Below are 25601 nucleotides of genomic sequence, written 5' to 3' on the forward strand. Positions count from 1 at the left end.
CAAGGAAGGTGCAAGATGAGCCCAGAGGGTCCGCTAGATCCAGGAAGTCAGGAAGCACTCAAAAGAGCAAATGACAAAGGATCTGGGGGCCAACCCGAAGCAGCTCCCAGGGTCCAAAGCTGGAACAACCTGAGCAATAAGATAAATAGCATAGTATTGGATTATAACCCAGAGTATGAAATAAGTCTCATGAGTTCACCTTGATATACATACATGATTGAATAGAGAAATAAAAGGGAAAGAAGAGACACATCCTCCTCACAGAAGAATCCTAAGTAACTTATGTAGACGCTCTCCCCCGCAAGAGGAGCTCCATTCCCCAGACCCCCTTCCTTGAGCGTGGCCTGGCCCAAATGACCTGGAGCATGAAAGGGGGAATCAGAAAGGCTACAGGGAGAGGCCAGCCAGCACCATCTCAATGCGTGACGAGGGTTGGCATCACCCTGATGTGGGAGTGTCAGGCACCTCTCCGCTGGGGTCTTCCCAAAGCCTGTCACCCAAGACTATGATGAGAACATGTCAGACAAATCCAGACTGGAGAAAATCCCCAAAACCATCAAGTCTTGCAAAACAAGGGAAGACAGGAACTGTCGCAGACCAGACTGGGGAGAAGTGACAGCGAACCGCAAGGTGGCATCCAGAGAGGGCGCAGAGGGCAAAGCCAGGGGAATCCAAAAGCTGTCTGCAGTTATTATGGGTGGACCAATGTCGGCTCCTTCGTTTTGGCAAATGCACCATGGAAACATAAAATGTTAACCACGGGAAGAACTATGGGAAGGGCACCCAGAACCCTGCAGTCTTTGCAACTGTTGTATAGACCTAAGCTTGTTCCAAAAACACAAGCTTGGGGCGCCAGGATGGCTCAGTCATTGAGCGTCTGCCTTTGGCTCAGGTCATGATCCCAGGGTCCTGGGATCGAGCCCCGCATCGGGCTCCCTGCTCCACAGGAAGCCTGCTTCTCCCTCTCCCACTCCCCCTGCTTGTGTTCCCTCTCTCACTGTGTCTCTCTCTGTCAAATAGATAAATAAAATCTTAAAAAAAAAAAAGCTTGCTTTTAAAAGATGTAAGTCAAAACCATGGAGTCTGTAAAGAGATAAAGATGAGTACTTGCCAGGGGAACGGGGGGAGGGGTAGCCGGTGCAGGGCTGTGGGGGGGGGGGAGCGGGCGCAGGGCTGTGGGAGGAGGGAGGGGGAGCAGGCGAAGCACAGAGGGTTCAGGGCAGTGAGACCACTCTGGGGGACCCTGTCAGGGTGGGGACGTGTCACCACACATTTGTGCAAACCACAGAGCGTGCACCACCAACAGTGACGCTGATGTAGACTGTGGACTCTGGGGGATGATGACGTGTCCACACGGGCTCATCAGTGGTGACAAATGCACCGTCCAAGGGGGGGATGCTGGTAGTGGGGGAGGGAGGCACATGGGAAACCTCTGCACCTTCTCGGTTTTGCTGTGAAATGAAAACTGCTCTAAAAATATAAAGTCCACCCCCCCAAAAAATGACATGGCTTTAAGAAATTCCTTCTTTTCCATGAACTATAATTTCTAAACAAAAATGACTATTTAAACTAGAAAATAAGCAAGTCCTGTTTCATTAAATAAAGGCCAAATTAAGGAAAATCCGTGTGTATCGCCCCTTGCCAAACACTGCTCCACTCTGCAGTAACGACAAAGGCAGCTAAAGTTCACCTGCACAACAGAGAAGGTAAAAATACTTTTTTAAAAATTCTTGCTGATACTCACTTTACCTACTATAAAAACCTGCTCAGCTGGCTAGCATTATTAGGGACATATTTAAATTTCAGGGTTTCGTTTACGACCTTAGGAAAATATAACAATCTCATCGAGTTTGGATTGGCCTTAATGACAGAGACATAAACATGTTCTGACCTACCAAAGCTTTTTCTGATAAAAGCAATATGTTTAATATAAAACTAAAATATTGAGGTAGGAATGTGGTGTCGAAGGAATTTCAGCCTCTTCCCAAAAAAGGAGGAAAGAGTTCAAAGAAAGACTATGTTCAGCCATACATTTTGTTTAACTTCACGGAAAGACCCAGAGTCAGCCAATTTCCCTGTGCTTCCACGGCTACTGCTCTGATCATTTCAAGCGATGCCTCTCTTCTTTCTGACACCCCTAACTAGTTAATTAGCACACTAAAAAGGACCATGGCCATCCACACATCCTGTTTTCCCCTACAGAGACTTTTAGATCCGTGCTCTGAACATCTCTGAGCCGGCACGAGATGCACACCTTCTCAGGAACGATGGTCGTGTGGGCCGCTGTCCCGGCCAGCCTCGGGGCCGCCACCAAGCCCAGCCGGGTAAATACCGTGAGTGTGATCTGCACCCCACCCCCCTCCCTGGTCTCTGGATTGCACGTTCGCGTGCCCCTGGCTGTGCCACCACACGACAATCCGTAATTGAGCCCGGAAAAGAAGCAGATGGGGTCGGGTACAGCTTGATACAGGAGAACCACACAAGTTGCCTTTATGAAGTTTTATTCATCTACAGCGACAGAAAACCTCAGTGCAACCAGGTACCACACGCGTGCAAGGCTCTACAGCGAGGATTCCGGAGCTGCTCAGCTGTCTGCCCCACAGACCACAACCACCAGCATGCCTGGGGCTTTGCGTCCCAGGCCAGCATCCATGGAAATCTGAGAGGGCACCTTGCAACCACCCCCCTCTGCGGGCATCCACAGACGTTGTTTTACCCTGATACAAACAAGCTGAGCTTCCACCCTTAGAGGGACAATAAAAGAATAACAACCAAGTACCAAAACTAAAAGCATTAACGCATGCTGGGCCGTCGGCGCACGTGACCTCACTCACGGTCCGCCGTCTGAACGAGCACACAGCACTCAGGTGGCCTTTCCGCCCAGCAGCAGCTCCTTCACTGGGCCAGCACAGAGGCCGAGGCCGGGATGAGCTTCGGCTTCGCCTGCTGGGGCGGCGAGATGTCTGGGATCTTTTCCCCGTGTTTGTACACACTGATGGTGATGTCGATCTTCTCGCCTCCGTACTTGTTCTTGACGTGGATGCTGTATTTGCCCGAATCCTCAGAGGTCACGCCCTTGATGGTCATGCTGACGTACTTGCCCTGCTCCACCTTGACTAAGAAGTGCTCACTGAGCTCGATGTCCTTGTCATTCTTGAACCACACCACTTCGGGGTCAGGGTTTCCAAACACCGTGCAGGTCAGGTTCAAGGTCTTTGGGGGGAGGGGGGTGAGCAGAGAAGGAAGGGTGAGAAACACAGAAGTCATACTGCCTCTCCCAAGGGGATGGGCCAGCGAAGTGTCTATCCACCCTGCATACAGCTCAGTCAGTCAACAGGCTCTTTCTATGTGTAAGCGCCAAGCTAGACATGAGGGATCCAAAGACAGCAGGATGCAAACAAGTTCGCAGCCTCATGGGCAGCTCGTGAGAAAAATCAATGATATTTTTTTTCTATTTATTCTCAGTCTTAATCCATGGCCGACTTCAATTAAAGAATGTAGAGGGAATTAAACTCTACATTTTACAGGAGATGTATTTAGCCTGTTTCCAAATTTCCTTTCTATTTGAACTCACAGATCCATTTTGCCAGTTCCTCTGGCAAATCAAAAGAACATATTGTCTTAAAAGTGGTAAATCAGATGGAGCAAACGCACTGTGATGCCCAGGACCGGGTGCCCAGCCCACGGGACTGTGGAGCTGTTGCTCACACCTCGGTCCATCCTTGTTGTGAGACCCACGATGACTCCAGCTCAGGAACTCTCTAGGCTTTCCTTAGTTGCTAAAGAAAAGGCCTATACATTTTAGTATTTTGGCCTAATGCCATTCTCTCAAGTGTCTATGAACCCTGGACATTGAGTGCGAACGGCTGAAGATCACTAGAGGTACCAACTAGATGTCAGTGACCCCCTGACCGGCCACACACTAAGCCTCCACTTAGCGGTTTCCATTATAAATTCCAAAGTGACCCTGACAACTGAGCAGAGATGTTTTTCATTTCTCACTTGACATGGGTGGTTTCCGCCTTCCTACAGGGTGTGGCCAGCCTGCTCCCTGTGCAGTTACTGCTGCCAAGGGCCCACGACCGGGTGGACGCCCAGGACCGGTGGACGCCCAGGGCCAGTGGACGCCCAGGGCCTGGAACCCACAGCTGCCACACACCTGCTCTGTGATGCCTGAGTCATGCACCTTGTCCCCGTGCTCCTAAAGCTGCTGTTTGTGGGTCCAGAAGAGTACACTCTTCCATCCTTTGATAACATAAGGGTTACCAGAAGCAGCCTAAGACAAGCATCATGGTGGATGCGGAGCAACCTGTCCTCTGGGGGCTGAGCAACATGCACTCTCCTCCCCAGGCTAGGTACTACGACGGGGGCCTGCACTGCACTGCCGAAACCCCGTGCCGTCCTAACTCCGTGTCCTGCTGTGCGCTCTTACCTTGCCCTCCATTATGGTCACCACGTCAGGTAAGCCACCAATCACCTTGCCACGATCTGTAACATGAAGGCAACTCAGTTCAGAAAACTACCAGTGGGGACATTTCCACAAAGCAGGCCCCGAGCTGAGTACACGTGGATACAAGCCGACACAGGGAGGGGCTCCCACTACTGTGTATATAAAGTGGGGGGCTCAGGAGGAGTCTCAGGTCCTGTGCAGGGGACAGCTGTGAACGCCCTCCAGGGAAGGAGGGACGTGAGCTCACCAAAGTCTCCATGCAGGGAACCCAATACAGCTAAATGCATCTTGGAAGGGAGAGGGGTGTTGTGCGTCTGGAGAGCAGAGCTTTCTAAGGGCATTGGACCCTACAGGAGTCTAGTTTCTGTATATTATGCTTTGACATCCTAGAAACCTTCCTGGCTAAGGAGATGGCCCCCCCCTGGGGTAGCCAATTCTCAGAGAGAGCAAAGGGCCCAGCCTGTGATAGGCCAACCAACCTACCCAGAGCAAGGATGCCTCCACCGATCCTTCACCCAGGAGGCAATGCCCCTCCAAGCTGCCTCGCCCAGCTGCCCCTGCACCTGGGAGAAATGTTCCTCTACTTGATCATCCCAGGGCCTGGTGCCAGGCAACTGCAGGCCACCCCTACTGAACAAAGCCCAGTGAAATAATTCAAACGAGCCAGTCCTAGATCATTTACCATGCCCCGCCTGCCTGTCCCAAGGAAACCCCGGCAAAGGCCATGGTCTAAGCACAGCCTTCACTCCTGCCTCTACCTCCTGAGCCGGTGCTTCCCCAGGTGGCTCTGGGCGGCCTGCCTCCCTTCACTGGGGCCTGCGGGACTGACAGGCTGATTTCCTGCAGCTCCGCTCTGTGTCCTCTACCTATGGCCGCACCTGCCTGAGCATCTCATAAAAGAACACGGAGCGAGAGGGCGGAAGGTAGGAGAAAGGAGACCCCGGACATAACACGGAGCCAAAGTGGAAGGCCACCCGGGCGGGCGGCGCAGGGTGCGTTGTTGGCAGCACTGGGAATGTGGGTGTGGGAGTCATGGAAGCCTCTCCAATCCGGGCGAGCAGGTTTGCAATTTACCATTTAACACACAACATTAAAACCCTGAAGTGTGGGCCCTTTGGCCCCACGCAAAATAATAAGTGGTGCTCGTTACAATGTAACATGTACTTACTCTTCTCTGCAAAAGCAGCGGCCCTAAAAATCAACGGGAGCAGAGAGAATAAAAAGACAGTCATGAGAAAACGGGACCACAACAAGCATCACACATTCCGGAGCTTTGCTGGACACGAAAGCGAAAGGAAGGAGGAAGGAGTGTTCTCACAAGAACGTCCCCTGCCGCTGCTGCGGGCGGTGGCGGGTTGCCCCGTCTCTCGGCGGGTGAAGCCAGCGAAAAAGCTTGGGGTTCGAGCGTGAGGTTGGAGAGATTTCTTTTTTCACCAAATTCACCAGATTGCACTGGAGATTTCTAGATATTTTTTGAAAACGCTGGTTTCTGACTTATCTTAGCCGTCTGTTCATCCATTGCACACACGTTTCCTGAATAACCTAATATGGCCAGTGACCCCTCTCCTTTTTGGACACTCCAAAATTCAGAACCACGTTTAGAAATCTCAAGGGATTCCTTCAAAAGTTGCTTGGAACAATGGGGTATTATTCAGCACTAAAAATAAATGAGCTTCAAGCCACACAAAGGCAGGGAGGAACCCTAAATGCAGATCAGTACACGAAAGACACCTGTCGGAAAGTCTACACGCTGCACGACTGCAAGTCCAGGACGTGCTGGGGAAAGCCAAACCACAGAGACAGGGAAAGGACCAGGATCAGTGGTTGACAGAGGACGGGGGATGGAGGTGTGAACAGGGAGCACAGAGGGTTTTAGGGCAGTGAATATGCTTTGTGTGATCCTACAGTGGTGGACACGCATCATCATACACTTGTCCAAACCCACAGAATGGGCGACACCCGGAGGGAACTCTGAGGTCGCCCACAGACTGTGGGTGAGGACGTGTCCCTGTGGGTTCATCGCTGGTGACAAATGCACCATCTGGTGGGGGTGCTGGGGTTGGGCCGTGCATGGGGCGGGCAGGGTGTACACGGGAAATCTCTGCACCTTCGTCTCAATTTCGCTATGATAAAATTGCTCAAAAAAAATAAAGTCTTTAAAAAGAACCCAAAAATATAACCTTAAAAAAATCGTTCTGTATATTGTACTGCCATAATTATAACTATTTCAGAAACCTGTCATTTTCATCATTTAAAGCAACCCAGGGTTATGATGACTCTAGACAGTTAATTTATAAAAACATGTACAGTTTAGAAGGATGCCTGCCCTCTGCACACTGAACTGCATAAATTGTCATTTTTATGTGGGCACCGGGGGCCCCCATGTTCCCACGCTCCGCCCAGCGGCCCCCCCCGCCCCGGGGACAGACCATCATGCAGACATGCAAACCCGTGCAGACATGCAAATCTTACTTGAGCTGCTGGAATTCTGCCAAGGCCTCATCAAACGCTGTAAGGAAATGTTTCATACGGTTTAATGGTTTCGGTGTGTTTGGCTTTTCCCTCACTCACTCAGGTGCTTTACCCGTGAACTGGCTTAATGAAAATGGACAAACGGCCAAAGGAATAAACTGATTATCCAGAAATAATTTTCTCTGAATGAAAATCATAAAACCAGAGCATTTCCTGGTCTAGCACTGTCAATGGATCACTGAACACAGAATCAGGAGAAGCTAAAGAATAATTATCTTACCCTGACCAGACAGGTCGAGTGAGCGCTGATGGTTGTCTTTGCCGTCATAAATCTCGAAGGTGTATTTTCCTTTGTCCTTCTCTGTGGGCTCACAGATCTGCAGCCAGGCCATCTCTTCACTGCCTCCGATCCTCATATGCTCACTAGATGCAATCCTGGCATCTCTTTAAAAAAGAAAAAGTTAACAGAAACTCATCTCAATTTAGAACCTCATACTATATGCAAGATGGCCATGGGGCAACAGACACGTGTTTGGGTAGGGAGACCCATCAGGCTCACTCGTGCTCATGTCACAATAGATCTTTCTGGATATTATAAATTCATTAACTACATCAGTAGCTTAGATCTGAAAACCTTGTAAAATTGAACCTGATACCTAGTTTTTAAAGATACGTTGTTATTAATATATGCTTGTTGGCTACAACATAACAGACTCAAAAATGCTCTATATAGCATGGCATTTTTTTTTCTCAAAAATCTTTTCCTAATGACCGTATGATCCAGCAACTGGTGGATATAAAACCCAAAGAACTGAAAGCAGGGATGCAAGTATCCGCACCCATGTTCACAGCAGCATGATTCACAAGAGCCTAAAGGTGACAGTACCCCAAGCGTCCATCACTGGATGAATGAAGAATGTGTCAGGTACACCCTACAGTGCAACAGTGTTCGGCCCAAGAAAGGGAGGGAGTTTCGACACCTGCTACAATATGGATGGACTTGGGTGACATCACATTCTACCGAGTGAGAGAAGTCACTCACAAAAACACAAGGACTAACGATTCTACAGGGAGGCTCCTGGAGTAGTCAAGTTCACGGAGACGGAGGTGGGACGGTGCCGGCCAGGGGCTGGGAAGAGGGGGTGGGGAGTTAGTGCATCCCGGGGAGGCCAGCGCTCAGACTACTCATTCCCATGCACAAATAGGAAATTCAGCTGTACATAGTGATTCTCAGTTCTGCAGAGAGAAACACTCTTTCAAAGAAAATATCCCATGCTGTGGGTTGGGCAATCAGTCCCAAGCCTGAAACGCTAGGGACAGTAAGGAGCCCACGTGTGCAAACAGCCCAACATAAACGGACAGCAACGCGTAACACGAACATCGCAGCGGGATGAAGAAGGGCCGTCTTCACGCCTTGTACGCACTGACAATGGGCATTTGGATGGACCAACTGGCAAATCATCCATCGTAGGCCAGTGGGGAACTAAGCCCGCCTTAACAGCTTATGGACTAACGCACCGCATCCAAGTAAACAGCAGCTAATGTGTATGGAGAGCCTCTTCCAAACAGAGTAAGGAGACACCTTCTTTCCAACACAAATGGCCCCGGCCGTCTGTCATGCCCCACTCCGTCTGCTACAGCTGTTCCTGAGGATCAGCCTTAAACCCTGCCAGATGCACACATGACCACATAGCCCCAACACGGCTGTCTGCGCTCACTAAGCACACAGAGTCTCCCCGGCACAGCGGGGATTTTAGCGTGAGCCACGCCATGAGTGGGACGCCCTCCACCCATCCCAGCACACTAGGTCCCGTGCTGGGAGCAGCAACATCCCCCTCCCTGCAATGACAAGATACTGCTTTGGGATTTGCAGCTCACTCCCTGTTCTGCTGGGAAGGGGTGACCTGGACCATGCTGGGGATTTGCATTCAGCCTCAAAGGCTGTGCAGCTCACAGCTGGGGGAGAAGGATTGGATAAGTCTGCTCCGTGCACGAGCAGGCTGCTCAGAGTTTCCCGAAGAGGCAGCTCCACGTATGGCAGGCCCAGGGGGTTCCCCTGTGCCATGTGCTCTGTGGGCCTTAGGGCTGGAGAGCTGCTCTTCTTTATTTCCATGAATTCAAACACATCGTCCTCAAAGAGGAAATCTGCTGTGCTCTGGACACACAGATAAAGATGGTGAGGCGTCTGCTTCCCATGAGTGCGTGCGAGAGACAGACAGACAGGAACAGAGAGTTCAGAGAGGCTTCAGTGGGGCACAGCTGGAAGCCCATGAGCTTCAGGGCCGTGAAGGAAAACCATCGGAGTTTGCATGTTATCAGCCACATCGGACCCAGCTTTCCTCGACACCCGAAACTCGTGCGGCCCCAGGGTCGCCAGAAAAATGCTCTGGGAAACAGTGACCATTTCAGCCTCTGAGGAGCTTAGGTTCTGTTGAAATACGTCCCGTTCTGATGGGGATCTGTCCACAAAATCAGCAGGCTGCTTGGAGAAGACAACAACATGGCTTTCTTCCGTCTCAGCCTTCTGTGCTCAGGGCAGAAGCAACCATACATCCAGGTCTGACTTAAAGAAAGCAACCCTCCACCGCCTTGACAGTGTCTTTTGGTGAAGACCATCCACGTCCACGTGACGTCGCTCAGCGGTGAGGAAGGGTAAAAGCCACTGCACGGGGAGGAGGTCACGAAGCTCCCAGTCACACAACAGCCTGTGTGCTGCTCCCCTGGGGCCCCACGAGTTCCTGGCCACAGCTACATATTCCTTGGCTCCAGCTCTGACTGCAGAGATGCACGCTCCCTGAGCCAGGGATGCCACGGCTCAGCAGCCATGATCCCGCTCCCTCCCAGAGCCCCAGCTCCAGAAAGAACCCATTGCTTTAGGACAGGGACGTGCCTTCACCCCTAATCCAGGCTGAGCTGCAGGACTGAGCTCTGAGTCAGCTTCTCCCAGAGCCCCACATTTTCTTGGGCCACATGCTAGTCCTGTTCCCCAGATACCAGTGAAACCCCTGGCAGGACATGGCCATACACTGTTCCTCCTGCCCCTTCCCTAGCTCAGCTCTCCCACCTGGGACAAATTCCAGCCTCCAGCCCCCTCCCCAGAGTCAACATAGCCTCCCAGGCCCACGCCCTCTCTGGCTGTTTCCCATTGAATTCGACAATGTTCAAGAAGACATTTCTGCAAAGAAGACATCCAAAGGGCCAACAGACACATGAAAAATGTGCTCAGCATTGCTCAGCATCAGGGAAATACAAATCAAAACCTCAATGAGATATCACCTCACACCGGTCAGAATGGCTAAAATTAACAAGTCAGGAAATGACAGATGTTGGTGAGGATGCAGAGAAAGGGGAACCCTCCTACCCTGTTGGTGGGAATGCAAGCTGGTGCAGCCACTCTGGAAAACAGTATGGAAGTTCTTCAAAAAGTTGAAAATAGAGCTATCATTTGACCTAGCAACTGCACTACTGGGTATTTACGCCAAAGATACAAATGTAGGGATCCGAAGGGGTGCATGCACCCCAAGGTTTATAGCAGCAATGTCCACCATAGCCAAACTGTGGAAAGAGCCAAGATGTCCATCGACAGATGAATGGATAAAGAAGAAGTGGTATATATACACAATGGAATATTATGCAGCCATCAAAAGGAATGAGATCTTGCCCTTTGCAGTAATGTGGATGGAACTCGAGGGTATTATGCAGGTGAAATAAGTGAATCAGAGAATGATGTGCAAAAGAGATATGCAAAGTCTCAATGTATTGCCCCCAGATACTTACTAATTACAAAGGGAAAGCTAGTGACATTGCAGGGGACAGACCTGGGAAGCCACCTGTCAACCAGTTGAGAGCTGTCAGCATCGCTTCCACAGCACTCTGACCACAAAGGAGCACCTCCAATCTCATCATGGGAAAGCACAAGATAAACCCAAGTGGACGGCCACTCTGTAAAGCACCAGACCAGAACGCTCAGGGGGCACCCAGGTCATGAAAGACAAGGAAGGACAGACTGAGGAGCTGCCCCAGATTCAAGGACACTGAGGAGCCAGGACGGTTAATGCACAGTAGCATCCTGGAAAACGGGCACAACATGCATTAGGTCTGCAGCTCAGTGCGGAGGGCCATGTCGGGCCAGGTCACCATTCACCTCCCGGTTTTTCTCCTGGAGAAGCTAGGCGAAAGCCACACAGGAACTCTCTGTACTGCTTTTGCAACTTTCCTATAAGCCTAAAGTATTTTGTATCTTACAATGAAAGATTTTAAATGATGATATGTTAAAACAAGTAGTTGGAAGGGACACGGGTGCAAAGGTCTAAAAACTAAGTCAAAGATGGTCCAGCAAGGCTGCTCTTCCAAGAGACCTGAGGTGTGAACACGGACGTGCTGTCCCAGTAGGAAAGTAACAGTTTGCTCCTATCACACTGGTCAGATGTTCACGTCACCTCCATCCGGATTCTGCCTCCCCGTTAGAAGACAAACACAGATATCAGAGATAATCCCCCAAAGTCAGGAGGTATTTGCATCTGGCTGGAGGAGGCGGTCCTGAGGAACGCCAGCCGCCTGCAAGAGTCCCACAAAACAACACAGCCTGCGAGGTGCTTGAACTATCCAGCAAGTTTTACTACTGCCCCCGTGATAGCCAAAATCACAAACGCTGGCCGCCCCACGCTTCCAGACAGGTGTGTGAGCGGACAGGCCGGGAAGCATCCCCTCGGGCATCTGTTTCAGGCGGGGGGCCCCAGTGAGGACACTACACAGTAGCTAGAGAGCCCCTCCCCGGGAACCAAGGTGCCATCCCAACGCCCCGCTCAGCTCTTCCCACCTCGTGACATGCCGAGTGACTTCAGACGTGCTGGTTCACTAGATTTCGAGGGCACCTCCGTGGGAGAAATTTCCCCCCAGCTGAATTAGAACACATGTTGTGAGACTCGAGGCAGCTGGGGTTTTTTGCTTGAGATTTCCTCAGTGGCGGGGACGCGGCTAAGCCTCCAGGGGTCAGCACCTGAGCAATCTGTGCTCTGGATGACGTATGAATTTCACCTCTGAGCAGGAGGACACAATCCTTTTTTGGAAGAATGGTTTTGCTGAGTGTCACTCTCATTCTGAAGAGGCTTGCAGCCTTTTCCTTGGAGCGGCACTTTCACCTGCTTGGATGGATTCCTCAGCATTTTTACCCAAAGAACAACTGTCCCTGCTTATGCTCACACTTCTCCAAATCCTCATCACTCTCTGTCAATCCCGTGCCGCCTACTGACTCAAACTATTCAGGTGTCCACCATCAAGTCTGCACCAGTGACGTCCCCGGGCCGCCCTGTGTCTGTCATGAGTCTCCGAGGCAGATTTTATTTCATATTCTCCTCTATTTTTCTGTTTCCACAAGAACTTATTTAATAGTCGAATACTGAAATACACCAAACATTATATCTGCAACTGTATCTGCAAGATACAGTTTAATATTGTTCAACAGTCTAGTAGGATAGAAGTCCAAGTTATATTTTAGTCCTAAAAGTGCTCAAGAAAGACTTGGTTGGTTGTGGAGCATGTTCTGTTTGGAGAAGAAAAAAAAACGTACAAACAAGGCCACTTTCAGGTCCATGGAGGTCTCCGATGCTGCCACCTTCTCTGCCGGACTCTCGCGACCTTTCCATCTGATGCCACGTTATCCACGAGTCACACACCTGCTCTGAGCCCTGACTTCTCCCGTCTGTCTGTCTGCCTGTCCGTCGTCAAGCCCCCACAAGCCTGACACCCCTGAGCAGGGTACTGGTTAGAGTCAGACTAACTACTGTTTAGATCCCTGCCCTTCCACTCACTAGTTGTGGGACTTTGAACTAACCGATAATGTTCCTCTGCCTAAACCTCAGTTTCTACATCGATGTAAGTGGATGTTAGTGAGTTAGTTAGTCAGGGCTTTTGTGAAATCATGTGTGTAAAGCATTTAATGCAAAGTGGCTGTTACTGTGACATAGATCTCATGTTAGTGCCAGTACTGATCCGTCCACCTCCTCGTGTGCGCGTGTGCACGCGGGTGTGTGTGGCGCACATCCACGCAGGTGTGCATTCGTGTAGGGGTGTGTGTTCACATGCGCATGTGTGTCCATGTGGGTTTGAGTGTGCATCCACGCGGGTGTGAACAGTGTGTGTTCACACCGATGCGTGTGGTGCAGGTTCACGCAGGTGTGCGTTCGTGTAGATGTGTGTTCACATGCGTGTGCGTGTCCACATGGGTTTGAGTGTGCATCCACACGGGTGTGAAGTGTGTGTTCACACAGATGTGTGCAGTGCATGTTCACGCAGGTGTGCCTTCACGTGGGTGTGTGCCTTCACGTGGGTGTGTGGGGTACACGTTCATGCATGTATGAGTGTGCTCACGTGGGTGTGTGTGATGTGCATTCACACAGGCGTGCATGTGCATTCACACTGGTGTGTGTCCATGCATGTGTGTGCAGTGCACGTCTGATCTCTGCACCCCAGCACCTGGTGCAGAGCCTGCCACTCGCGGGGAGAAGAGTGGAGGAAGGAGCATCCTCTCCCAGGGATGGGCAGGTTTACAAGGAAATAGAGGACACACCTCACAAGCGCACAGGAACTACTGCAGGAGAGCATGCCGTACGGAACAAAATAGCAAAGGAAAGGAAGTCATGAATTCTCCTTTCCAGGAAGGCTTGATTCAGCTAGAGACACAGATTTACCCATTTGTCTAAGAAAATATATCCTTACAAAAAATTATATCACAAAAATACACCAGAGTTTCCATCTTTAAGGCTTCTGTTATCAGGGCCCTTTACAACAAGACTCTGCCTCTAATGCACAGACCCTTCCCACAGGATCTGCAATGACCCCTCCTCATACTGGATTCCACACTGTTAAAAACACAGAGCCAGAGAGATGCCCCACACAGATGCACTGAGACTCCAAAACATCTGATTTTGGGTTTCTAAGTAAAACATTGGAAACAAAAGCATAGCCCATCAGGATTTAAATGGGAAAAACCCCAAGAATATTTATCCTTTTAGCACTTCACACTTTACTCACAAATAGATGCACCTGGACAAATAATGCTTTTAAAAGTGAAATAGCCATAACCACAGAATTTGCCTTCTGAAGTGTTAGAGAAATATAATATCCAAAAGCATGATGTGGACACTATGGTCTATGATTCACTGAGGAGCTTAAGATGTTGGTATCCTCACATCACTGGAAATATGGGCTAAGAATGTTGCCTGTGTCCTTGGGTCCAAGTAGAGATGAAGCTCCCTCTTCTGCGGCTCTAGGGGGTCCTGTACCGCGGTCCTGTTTGCTCAGAGCCCTGCAGCTCTGAGCAGCTGCTTTAGGGATACCCTTGGTGAGACACAGAAAACCTGCTGTTTATTCAGGGCCTTGTCTTTCCCTTTCTTCTTTTAACTCTGGGCTTATTTTGGCCCTTTTCTTCTTGATCAAGCTAGTGAGCCTCTGACAGACTGGAAATTGGGAGTGTGGCCTCTACATATTATTTTTCCTTTAGCTGCCTGCTACACTGCTGATAAAATGGGTGTCACCCCATTTGGTAAAGCCTAGACGTTGCAGAAATGTGTCTCTGGCACCTTCAGGCATTTCTTTATCTCTCTTCTCCTGGAGGTCCTGCCTATTGCCATGATGTCCCCTGCCCAGGCCAAGGCTGTCGAGAAGATGGGCAGCGCCATGACACGCAGCCAGGAGCGTGGTGACCAGCTGTATGTGTTGGGCACTGCTCCATCTGTGGCCACCGTCAATCACACTTATACTTACTTGTGATACCAGTTCACTTTCATTTCCTCGGTAAAATATTTCATGAAACACTGAAGTCTTATTCCTTCTTCGGTGCAGAGTACCTTTAGTGGAGAAGCAGATGCCCCTGCAGAAAACAAAACAGACTCAGACCAAGGAAAGCAGTACATGTGCCATCAGAACATAGAGGTGCAGCCGCAGGCGTCTCTGCTCTGTCCCACGGTAAACACAGCCTCACATGTGTATGTTCCATCCATGCATTCTTCTCACCTTCCCCACGCCATATGCGTTCACTCCATAAGCATCTGCCAATGGCACATGTATCTGAAAATCTCTTTGCTGAGTACTGTAAAGGACACGTAACTTTAGGAAAAGGCTCAACATCTGCCCCTTGGCAGCTAAGTTTAAGAAGAGGAGGAAAATTCTTGCAAACAGCACAGTAACACAGTAAACTCTGCATTAGTTGGTCTGGAACTGAAGTATTGTGGGAGATCAGCAAACGGGAGATGATGAGTCAGCAGGAATGATACAGGAAGGAGTCAAGGAGATGAAAGGCTATATGGTCCGTCCTCTGAGACGAGCGAAGACTGGGTAAGAAAACAGGAGAAGCCACGGGCAGCAAGAAAACCCTAGGAAATGAGAACTTATTTCGCGTGTCTGCAGTAGGAACTCAGCCTGACTGGATTGGGGCGGGTGGTCCGTGGGTGCGGAGGGGTCAGAAGATGGGAAGCTACCGAGCAGCCTCTTATTTCGGCAAAAGCTCTGAGCTCGAGGCAGAGATTGTTATTAGATATGTAACTTCAGAGCTTTACATGAACTCAGGGTATTCCAGCACCTAGAAGACACTATTTATAGAATCAGCAAAATGAAAGAAAATGGTGTGATTAAAACCACTGAGGAGCGTGCGATGCAGAAGGGACTTCTGAACGCACCATCTGCTATGAGGTGAGCCGCCCGGAGACTTCTATTACGAATCCTCAAGATACCCACATATTCCACACGGTCCTCGTACTTCTGGGAGCTCACTCGGAGGAAGTATTCCCAAATACTGAAATCAGCCTCTCTTTGTCCAATGAGGTACATTGCATAGTTATTTAAAATAATGAACAACGGTTGCTATCCCCATAAGACTTTAAACCACAGCACGTAATTATGAAACACCATGTAATTATGAGAAATTGTGGACACAGTATTGATATAAAAGGTGGATGATTATCATAAGATACGTGGCCAAAAAAAAAAAAAAAAAGAAACAAGGTGTATTTATGACTTTACGTAAAGAAATAGAAACCAAAATAAAAATGGCCATGACTGTGGTGTTCTTTGGTTTCCATTTACTCTCACATGAGCACACGTAATGGAAGATCATCCAACAAAAACACAGTGAAAACCACTTGCCCTGACGGAGTGATTGGAAGAACCCCCGAGATGGTGTCTGTGAGCCTGCTCCTGGCAGTGTCCCCACGTCGCCTCCGTGACCTCGGCTCCTGCTGAAACTCACCCCTCCCCACAGAGACGTGAAGCAAGCGCACACCCCAACACAAAGATGAGAGCCATGTCAGACTTTTTTGAAGGCAGAGAGCAGGGGTGAGGGCAGGGGGCTGTGCGAGCAGAGAGGGCTGAATCGATGACCAGGCAGAGTGCAAGTCCCCAACCTGGGGCCCCACGGAGGGTGGGGGATGGGGAGCGGCCAACAGGAAGGTCACTGGAACACCCACACGGGGCACAGAGACACCCCCTCACCTCCACCTCTCTGCATCAGGGCGCCCCTGCCCCCATACCTGAGACCTCACCCTTCAGAGAGTGTGAAGGGCAGCAGCTCAGTGGTGGGGGGCAGGAGCTCAGCTGGGGAGAGCCAATGCAGTTGGGTGCGCGTGTGTGTGCTACGCGGCAGGCTCCCCCCACCTGCTCTGCTCACCTCCTACACGGCTGGCCCGGCCAGCCCCAGCAGGAAGCACACTGCTGGACAGAAGCAGCTGCCCCACCAAGCTGATGGGCGCCTCCCCCGCGTCCTCCCAACACGGCTCCCGCAGCTCCACCAGCCTCTCGCATTGCTCGAACCTTAAATAGCCAGAGTGAGCGACCTCTGTGAAGGGTCACTCACACGGACAAGATGGAAGACCAGGAAGGAAAACCTGGAGGAGGAGGGGGACCAGAGAGGACCCTGCTTCTCTTGAACCCAGGGCTACACTTGATGCTGCTACGTACAGCCGCAGACCATGACCACAGATGCCTCTCTGGGCACCACAGGACCGCCGTCAGTAAGGCGGAGGCCCACTCAGGCACCCTTGCACACCAGGCAGGACTTCTGTAAACCTGCGTTTATAGAACATCCAGCACAGCCCTGAGACCGTGTTCTGCATCTTCGCTCCGGCCATTTCAGGAGATGCTGTAAGTGCAATTATGTCCATTATCACTTACAACAAAATGAGGCTGTGTTAATTCTATGAAGTCACTGATTAGATGGCAAGGGCTCATTTGAAACCTAGACAGAATACATTGCAATATTTGAGGCTTAAAAGTGTGACCTGCTGGACTCTATCTGCTACACTGAGGTGTGAACTGTGAGGTGAGGACCACCCCCTGACACACCCAGGGCGCTGTGGGCATCGATCGGCAAGCCTTCTGGGAAGTGGACAGTGTGTCTCCCCCACAGAAAGGAGACACAAGGCAGCACACGGGTGGATGACTGCAGGAGTGTGTGGGAGTCAGGGAGTGTGTGAGTCTCTGTGCATGAGTCTGTGAGTGTGAGTCTGTGTGTGCATATGAGTGTGTGAGGGTGTATCTGCTTGAGTCTGTGCATGTGTGAGTCTGTATGTGAATCAATGAGTCTCTGTGTGAGTCTGAGTGAATCTGTGAGTCTGTGTGTGCGTGTGAGTCTGTGTGTGACTCTGAATCTGTGTGTGTGATTGTGTGTCAGTGTGAGTCTGTGAGAGTCTATATGTGAGTCTAAGTGAATCTGTGAGTCTGTGTATGAGTTGAGTCTGTATGAGACTTGTGTAAGCCTGTGTGAGTCTGTGTGTGAGTCTGTGTATGAGTTGAGTCTGTATGAGACTTGTGTAAGCCTGTGAGTGTGAGTCTGTGTGGGTGTATCTGTGTGCATGTGTGAGTCTGTGTGTATGTGTGTGAGGCTGCATGCATGTCAGTGTGTGTGAACCTGTGTGTGAGTCTGTGTATGAGTTGAGCCTGTATGAGTCTGTAAGCCTGTGAGTTTGAGTCTGTGTGTGCATTTGAGTGTATGTGTGTGAGTCTGCATGCGTGTGTGTGAGTCTGTGTGTGAGTTGTGAGTCTGCATGTGTGTGAGTGTATGAGTCTGTGTGTGTCTTGTGTGTCAGTCTGCATGCATATGAGTGTGTAAGTCTGTATGCATTATGAGTCTATGTGTGAGTGTGAGTGCATGGGTGTGAGTCTGGTGCATGTGAGTGTGTGTGAACCTGTGAGTCTGAGTTGAGTCTGTATGAGTCTGTGTGTAAGCCTGTGAATGTGTGTATGTATATGAGTCTGCATGCAAGTGTGTGTGTGTGAGCTGTGAGTCTGCATGCATGTGAGTGTGAGTCTATGTGTGAGTGTGAGTCTGTGTATGTGTGTGAGTCTCCATGCATGTGAGTCTGCATGTGTGTGAGTCTATGTGTGAGTGTGAGTGCATGTGTATGAGTCTGTGTGTGTGTTAGTCTATGTGTGAGTGTGTGTGTGCATTGAGTGTGAGTCTGTGTGCATGTGAGTGTGGGTCTGTGTGAGTGTGAATGTGAGTCTGCGTGCATGTGAGTGCGTCTGCATGTGCGGGAGTGTGGGTCTATGTTTGAGTGTGAGTGTGGGTCTATGGGTGAGTGCATGTGCATGACTATGAGTCTATGTGTGTGAGTGTAAGTCTGTGTGAGTGTGAGTGTGTGAGCGTGAGTCTGTATACATGTGTGAGTCTGCATTCATGCATGTGAGTGTGGGTCTATGTGTGAGTGTGTGAGTGCATGCGAGTGTGTGAGTGCATGCATGTGAGTGTGGGTCTATTGTGAGTGTGAGTGAGTGTGAGTCTGTGCATGTGTGAGTCTTCACGCATGTGAGTGTGGGTCTATGTGTGTGAGTCTGCGTGCATGTGAGTGTGAGTCTGCATGCTTGTGAGTGAGTCTGCATGCGAGTCTGCATGCATATGAGTGTGGGTCTATGTGTGAGTGTGTGTCTGCGTGCATGTGAGTGTGAGTCTGCGTGCATGTGAATGTGGGTCTATGTGTGAGTGCGAGTCTGCATGCATGGGAGTGTGGGTCTATGTGTGTGAGTGTGACTCTGCGTGCATGTGAGTGATTGTGCATGCTTGCACTACGGACACTCTCAGAGGAAGCTGGAGGAGGCAGGTGCACAGTTGCCCCAAGGATGAGGGATGCAGGTGGCCCCCGCCAGGCCCAAGAACAGAGGCTCCCACTTCCCGAGAGAGCACAGAGGGACCCCCAGCACACAGGGATGGTGGTCTGTGATGGGCGCGCAGGCGCAGTGCGAAACCACACACGTAGCTCCAAGACCAAAGCAAGACTGACACCCAGGACGCTGAGACACCTGGGGTGGCCCAGAGATGTCCCTGGGGCCTCTGCGAGGCCAGCCAGGCAGGAGGCAGGGCCCTGGGAGGGCAGGCTGGGGCCCCCAGACTCTGGCGCAGGGCATGGGAGCTGTGGGAAGCCTGGCGTGCTACCAAGACGCCCGTGTTGGGCATCCGAAGGCGCTCGCTGCTGCCCCTCGCTTGCGGGGACGTGTCATGTGTGGGGCCTCTTCAGTGGACAGAGGCTTCGTGTGTGTGTGGCGGGCAGCCCCGAGTCTGTTCTAGACACACGGTCCTCCCTGTGCCAGACCAGGGGAACAGCAGGAGGAGAGCCAATTTGCACACACAACGCTCACTTTTCCAGGACCACAGTCAGCGCCTCCATGGAGTGTGCCACACGGTACCATACCATGGAGCAATTCCACAGAGCGTGCCACACGGTGTGTACCACACAGCAATTCCACGGAGCACAGGAGAGCAGCTGCTCCAGACAGCCTCACCGTCCTCCACCAAGGGGCGCGGCAGCCATGAAGCAGCTCTCGGTCCCTCAACCACCATCAAGGCTAAAACTCGTTTAAAATGCGGTCATGTTTCCCTGACCGAGCCAAAGTGGAAATGAGCAAAATCTACCTTCCAGTGCTACTTTGTGGAAGCATGAAAAATAAAGAAGGTTTTCAGAAGAACGTCAGAAAGCCCCACAAGTAAGTTTGGCATTAGACATGTGTCACTGCTGGTTAGAGCCTGGACTCTGGGGGCAGAGCGCCCACAGCTGGGCCCCGCCCCCACCCCCCAACACCAGCTCTGAAGATCTAAATTAGGGCCTCTCTAGAAAGCCCACAGTAATAAAATGTTGTCATTCTTAGCACAAAGCTCGACCCAAATAGGAGCTGTTGTTACTGAATTACTAACCCCTCTCTTTGTTCTCACGATTGCTGTGGAAGGGGAAGTGGAGAGGGAGAATGTATTTGCAAAGCTGAAAAAGGGTTTCATACACATGATGCAAAGCCAGAGGTTTAAAATTCATTATTGCTGTTCAACACTGGTAATAAAGATGCTGAGAGCAATTATGTACAAAGCAATCATCTAAATGAAGGTAAGGCAAATCGGAAAAAGTGGCTAATCAGGAGGTCCAAACTGGTTTTTTTTTTTTTGTAATATATATATATATATAAAATACAGATTCTAAATATAGTGCGGCAAACCCCTTTGGATCACGTCAGGGCGCAGCGGGAGGCCTGCCCCAGCCACCCCTTTGCAGGCTCAGTTCTCATCTCAGAAAATGGGGATCTCGGCACCACACACACCCTGGAAATCCGTAGGCATTTACTTACCACAGACTCTGCTCATTGCCAAAACCATGTCCTCGTATACTGAAAGGAAGAAGGGAAATGTACCGTTATGATATATATTTTTATCAGAAGGCAGCATTTTCATGTTTAATTAAATTGATACAGGAAGTTGTGATGTTCATTTGAAAAATGAAACGTTAAAATAGCAACATTTATCCATAAAGGCTCCTGTGGGTCATAAATCCCTCCAACCTGTTCACTTTCTATGCAAGGAACAAGGAAATCTTACTCCACATAAATCCAACTATACATTTAACTGAATCACTTCCCCTCTGTTTCAATCATTTTAACTACATTAGTAATGGGAGAAAATTTGGCTTATGATGATGGACTAAAATGACATTTCCTATAAACGCAAAATAACACCACGCATTTTTCCAAAACACTGAAGCAGGTCTGAATGGAAGTAAAGTACAGATTTATTTTTTTTCTTCTGCGTTACTGCTAAGGAAAGAGCGTGCATCTTCAGGATATAGATGGATGTGCCTTCCTAGCACACTGCATCCTGTTGGCAAAATGAATTTCTTTGGCGGAGGACAAAGAAGGTTTTATTTTACCTTTGCCAGCTATCTCAAGGACAGAGACATCTTGACCTCTCTCATCTTTCAAGGTTGCCTTATATTCACCGAGGTCCTTCTTGGACAACTGCAAATAAAACATATCTCGCATGCATGTAAGATCAATGCCAAGACAGAAAATGTAATAAATGATAGATAATACACTCCCTTTGCAAACCATGGAAACTCAGGATTAAAAATGGGAGCTACTGCAGGATTTACAAGTTATCTGAAATACCCGCCTTAGTTTGACCTCCATCCTGCTCCATGCAACACGGCGTACCTTGGGTATGAGCAGCAGGCAGACTCCCTTCTCCAGATCCGGCAACGTTTCTGTTTCATACAGTACATCATCCTTCAGCCACTTGAAAACTGTCTCTTTCTTGGTGTTTGCAACCTACAAGGCCGAAATCTGATGGTTAGGATGTGAATAACTCCGGCTTTTAAGAAAAAATGTCTCTGGAGGGGATCCTTGGTGGCTCAGTCGTTAAGCGTCTGCCTTCGGCTCAGGTCATGATCCCAGGATCCTGGGATCGAGTCCCACATTGCGCTCCCTGCTCTGCGGGGAGCCTGCTTCTCCCTCGGCCACCTGCTCATGCTCTCTCTCGCTATCTCTCTGTCAAATAAATAAATGAAATCTTAAAAAAAAAAGTCTCTGGATTTTAAATCACAGCATTTAAAAAAAATACCATCAATTTTTATTATAGCCTCAGACAGAAGCTCATGGAAAAGGTGTCAGTCCTAATAATGGCAGTTACATTTCTAAATTCCAGCTTCTAAATTAATTAAGCCCTCACCATTGTGCACAGAAGGACAAATCATCATAGCCCATGAAATTAGATTGTGTGAGGAGCTTTTGATTTATATGAAATGTCAGTAATAAAAACAAGTTGTAAGCAGTGTATTTTAAATTTGTAAATAATGGGAAATATTCTTAGAGGGCTATAAAACTGTTCAGTGGCTGCTTTTTTGGCAGTATGACATTTCAGATGTATCTGTATAGAAGGGATAAAACCGTAACACCAAATAAGCCCAATGAGAATGGTAACTTTCCTTCTACTAAATTTCCTCACAATTTAGTCTGTAACATAAGCTCAGATTTGACACTAAGCTTTGCAGAATTCCAAAGATGAGGAAGCATTTTGATTCATACACCCTGATGTGTACATCCCACGGATGAGAAACAAGCCTGGTTCTTACGAATGGAACGAACTGGCCACAACAGACTATTTGAGACGGATGATTCTGCATTTATACCCCATACGGACTCAGCAGAAGTGATGTCAATGACAAAGAAAATAAAATTACAAGTATTCAGACAGCATGACTGGTTCTGGTCATGTTGTAGTCCGCACAGGTCAGAACGCCCACGCCGGCCCTGGGCCGGGTAACCAGTGACCGCCCAGAGCACAGTCCCTGGACAGCAGGGATCCGGAACGCACTGCTCGCATTTGCACCCCAGGACACGGCAGCGTGTGTCCTACAAATGAGCCTACAAACACTTGCTGAGTCCGTGGACGGAGTGTCCCCCCTGGACCGGGATGCAGGAGCTCCATTCCCAAGGCAGGACCATGAGTTGGCAATCAATGGCAGATGGACTGTAGCCAGACAGACAACCTCCTTCCCCTAATACTTCAAAATCTTGGTGCCCATACTCCAGTGCCAACCCAACCCTTACGTCCTTTATCTCAATTCAGTGCTACCTCCCCTTTTACCCTGGTTTTCCCAGAAGTTTTAAATCACGGGTGCTTGAGTGCTAAAGACAACCCTTTCTGGTGAGCTCCGATCTCTGTCCTCTGAAACAGACATCCTCCACTGGCATCGTTGTCCCGTAGCTTGGAGGTCCTCATGCCCTGCAAGGAGTGGTCTTTCCTCTGTACTCTGTGATTTCTCCCTTCTGCTCCTTAAATACAGGCACTGAAAACGTACATAAATGCCTAGAAAAGAGGGTAACAAGACCCCCAAGACATCATCTGGCACACGCCTGACTCGGTCTCCAAGAGGGAGCGCCCCAGTCCCCACGTCTGCTGTACGAGAACTCTCTAGATTTTCTTCTGTGTCTGACTGAGATTTATGGTAAACTTTTCTTTTAAAAGATAGTTTTATAAATAAATAAATATAAAAGATGGTTTTCTGTGATGTTATATTATGAATGTACGTACCTTTGCATTAATTTTCTCCATATGTTTTGTTATGCAAGTACATTTAAAAAATTATCTAACGTATTACTAAGGGGAAAACTATGTACAATAATTTACAGAATCACAGGAGCTAGAGACACAATTGTACAAAGTAAGTGTGTTAAACTACAAAATGCCCAAATCTCAGTTACTATGTGTTCAGTTTCTCCAATATCTGTGTTTAAAAACTTTTGACTCACTTCGGCCAGGGACCCTGAAATATCATCACGTATTTACAGAGGGTGTGTGGCAGTAGGATGATCTCAGAACGCCCCGGGAAGGAGAATTCCCATGTGCCCCATGGCTGCGTAAGCATGCGCTTGATGCCACACGATCAGAAACAGAGAACGAACCGACGGTAAGAGAGCCCGTCTGCCGGGACTGGCGCCTGTAGCTGCTGGGGATCCAAAGAACTGATTTTGGCAGTGCTGAGGTCTAAAAACCTGAAGATACACACCCTTTCTTCATCTGACAATTATTTGAAAAGACTACTGTCTTTCTCATCCTGTTTCCCAAGTAAACAGCCTATCCTCAGTGAGCTTTCGAGGTTTTCCCTGCAAATACCTACTGTATTTTCATTTGTTGAACAGACCCATGCAATTTCTGTATCAGTAAACGTCTTTTATTTTAAATGATTTTGTCTCTGAGGCTTCCTTTTAAAATACTGGGGTAAGAAACTCACTATGAAAAGAAAAATAATTCTAGGTATTTTTCTGAAATGAATTTATAACAACCTCAAGCACGTTAAATATCAAAACTTTAGCTTTAGTTATTAACACGCACATAAAAAGAGATGGAAACAGGAAATCTAATTAGTACTTCATCACCACCATGAACAATGAGCCTGGACTAGTGGGAAAGATTAATGTAACCACAGCATCTCAAGGTCTACCTGACACTTACCCAGGGTGTGCGCGGCCCTCCCATGGCCCCAGACCACCCCCCACCACCCGCCTGCACACCACCTTTCCTCAAATCCCCAGTCCCATGGCTCTATGCTGCCCAGGCTTCACGTCAGCCCCCTGCACTAGCCCCAGGTCCCTCATCTGACCCTCAGCTACACTGAGGAGCCGGCGGCCCCGTGGCCCACCCCACAGTGACCCCATTGTCACGCTTATCCTCACTCTGGCCCCTGTGCACCAGCCCCTCACACTATATTCCTGATCAGTCCATTCTCGTCCCCTCAGGTGAATGCTGCTCCATCCCTTACCCCACTTTCCTTTGCCTTCACCCCTTAACATTTTGTCCCTAGCTTTATTGAGATATAATTAACATATAACATCACTTAAGTTTAAGGGATACAACATGATGATATGGTACATCCCGATACTGTGAAATGATCACCATATCAACGTTAGTATTACCTTCTTATGGGAGAAAACAATGCATTATTGATCTTCCCCCAGGTTCTCCTATAGCACTGCTCATGTAGCAGATAGATGCTCCTTAAAGTCTGTTCCCCCAAATACAGATTTTTATATTCAGTAGGAACTAAGGCTTACTTCATTACTCAATTGTTAGAACAAAACTTAAGGAGCATCTTCTTCCCAAAACATAACTTCTTTCCCTAAAGAAATCATGTGAGCAGCATGGAAATTACCAGATGAATTTCATTGTAGTGTACTTTCCATATGTTCACTTCCTAAAAATCTTAAATATTTTAAAATGCCTCCTTGAATCTTCTTTTGCACGCCACCACACTGTATTCTTTTCATGAAGAACAGAGACTGGAGTCTACGTAGGAAACATCCACGAGACTCAAAGTCACGCGGCACGCCCAGCACGCTGTGTTTTCTCGCATCCTATGACCAACGGCAGATGCTTCCCCAAAAGGTCTCTTGCCACCCCGTGAACGAGAGCTTACTGCTCTCTCGTTGGAGCCGAGTCCTCACCTTACAAACAAGTCGAACTTCACATTCATCTGTAACATCCCAGTGCAGATACTCAGCAAAATGAGGGCCTGAGGGGAAAATTGCGGAGAGACAGTTTTTAAAAAGGGAAAGAAAAGGAAAACACAAATACACACACACACACATATATATATTTGTGAATGCATTTTTGGCAGAAGAATAAGCTGTGCTGTATGAGAATACAGTGATGTTTCCGCGTCCCCACCCACGTCATTCACGTGGTAAGTACTGAGCACTGCCCTGTAGGAAGATACAGAACAGACAGCCGCGGTCCCCAGGCGCCCCAGGTCACAGCCTCCAGAACACTGGCTCAGGTGAAGTATGCTAGGGGTGCCGTGGGGCGCACACACTCACGACAGGAACAGGGAGGCCTGAAGACCCCGCTCGGACTTCGGACGGCGCCCCCAGGTTGCAG

General features: G+C 49.2%; 1 protein-coding gene across 3 annotated transcripts in view; it reads right to left on the reverse strand.

Annotated features, from left to right (window-relative positions):
- Positions 1-2490: 2490 nt before the first annotated feature.
- MYOM2 (myomesin 2) overlaps positions 2491-25601 on the reverse strand; it is an 83883-nt gene continuing 60772 nt past the window's right edge. For all 3 annotated transcript variants that reach the window (XM_027600378.2, XM_027600376.2, XM_027600377.2), the window contains exons 28-37: positions 25169-25236; positions 21380-21493; positions 21097-21184; positions 20522-20560; positions 14687-14792; positions 7203-7366; positions 6923-6959; positions 5619-5641; positions 4433-4488; positions 2491-3213 (exon numbers count right to left, since the gene is read on the reverse strand). In XM_027600378.2, coding sequence (XP_027456179.1) covers positions 2896-3213; positions 4433-4488; positions 5619-5641; positions 6923-6959; positions 7203-7366; positions 14687-14792; positions 20522-20560; positions 21097-21184; positions 21380-21493; positions 25169-25236 — 1013 coding nt within the window. In that variant the 3' untranslated portion in view covers positions 2491-2895. The remainder of the gene's footprint in view (positions 3214-4432; positions 4489-5618; positions 5642-6922; positions 6960-7202; positions 7367-14686; positions 14793-20521; positions 20561-21096; positions 21185-21379; positions 21494-25168; positions 25237-25601) is intronic.

Source organism: Zalophus californianus, chromosome 2 (assembly GCF_009762305.2).
Source record: "Zalophus californianus isolate mZalCal1 chromosome 2, mZalCal1.pri.v2, whole genome shotgun sequence".
In the NCBI taxonomy this organism is placed as follows: domain Eukaryota; kingdom Metazoa; phylum Chordata; class Mammalia; order Carnivora; family Otariidae; genus Zalophus; species Zalophus californianus.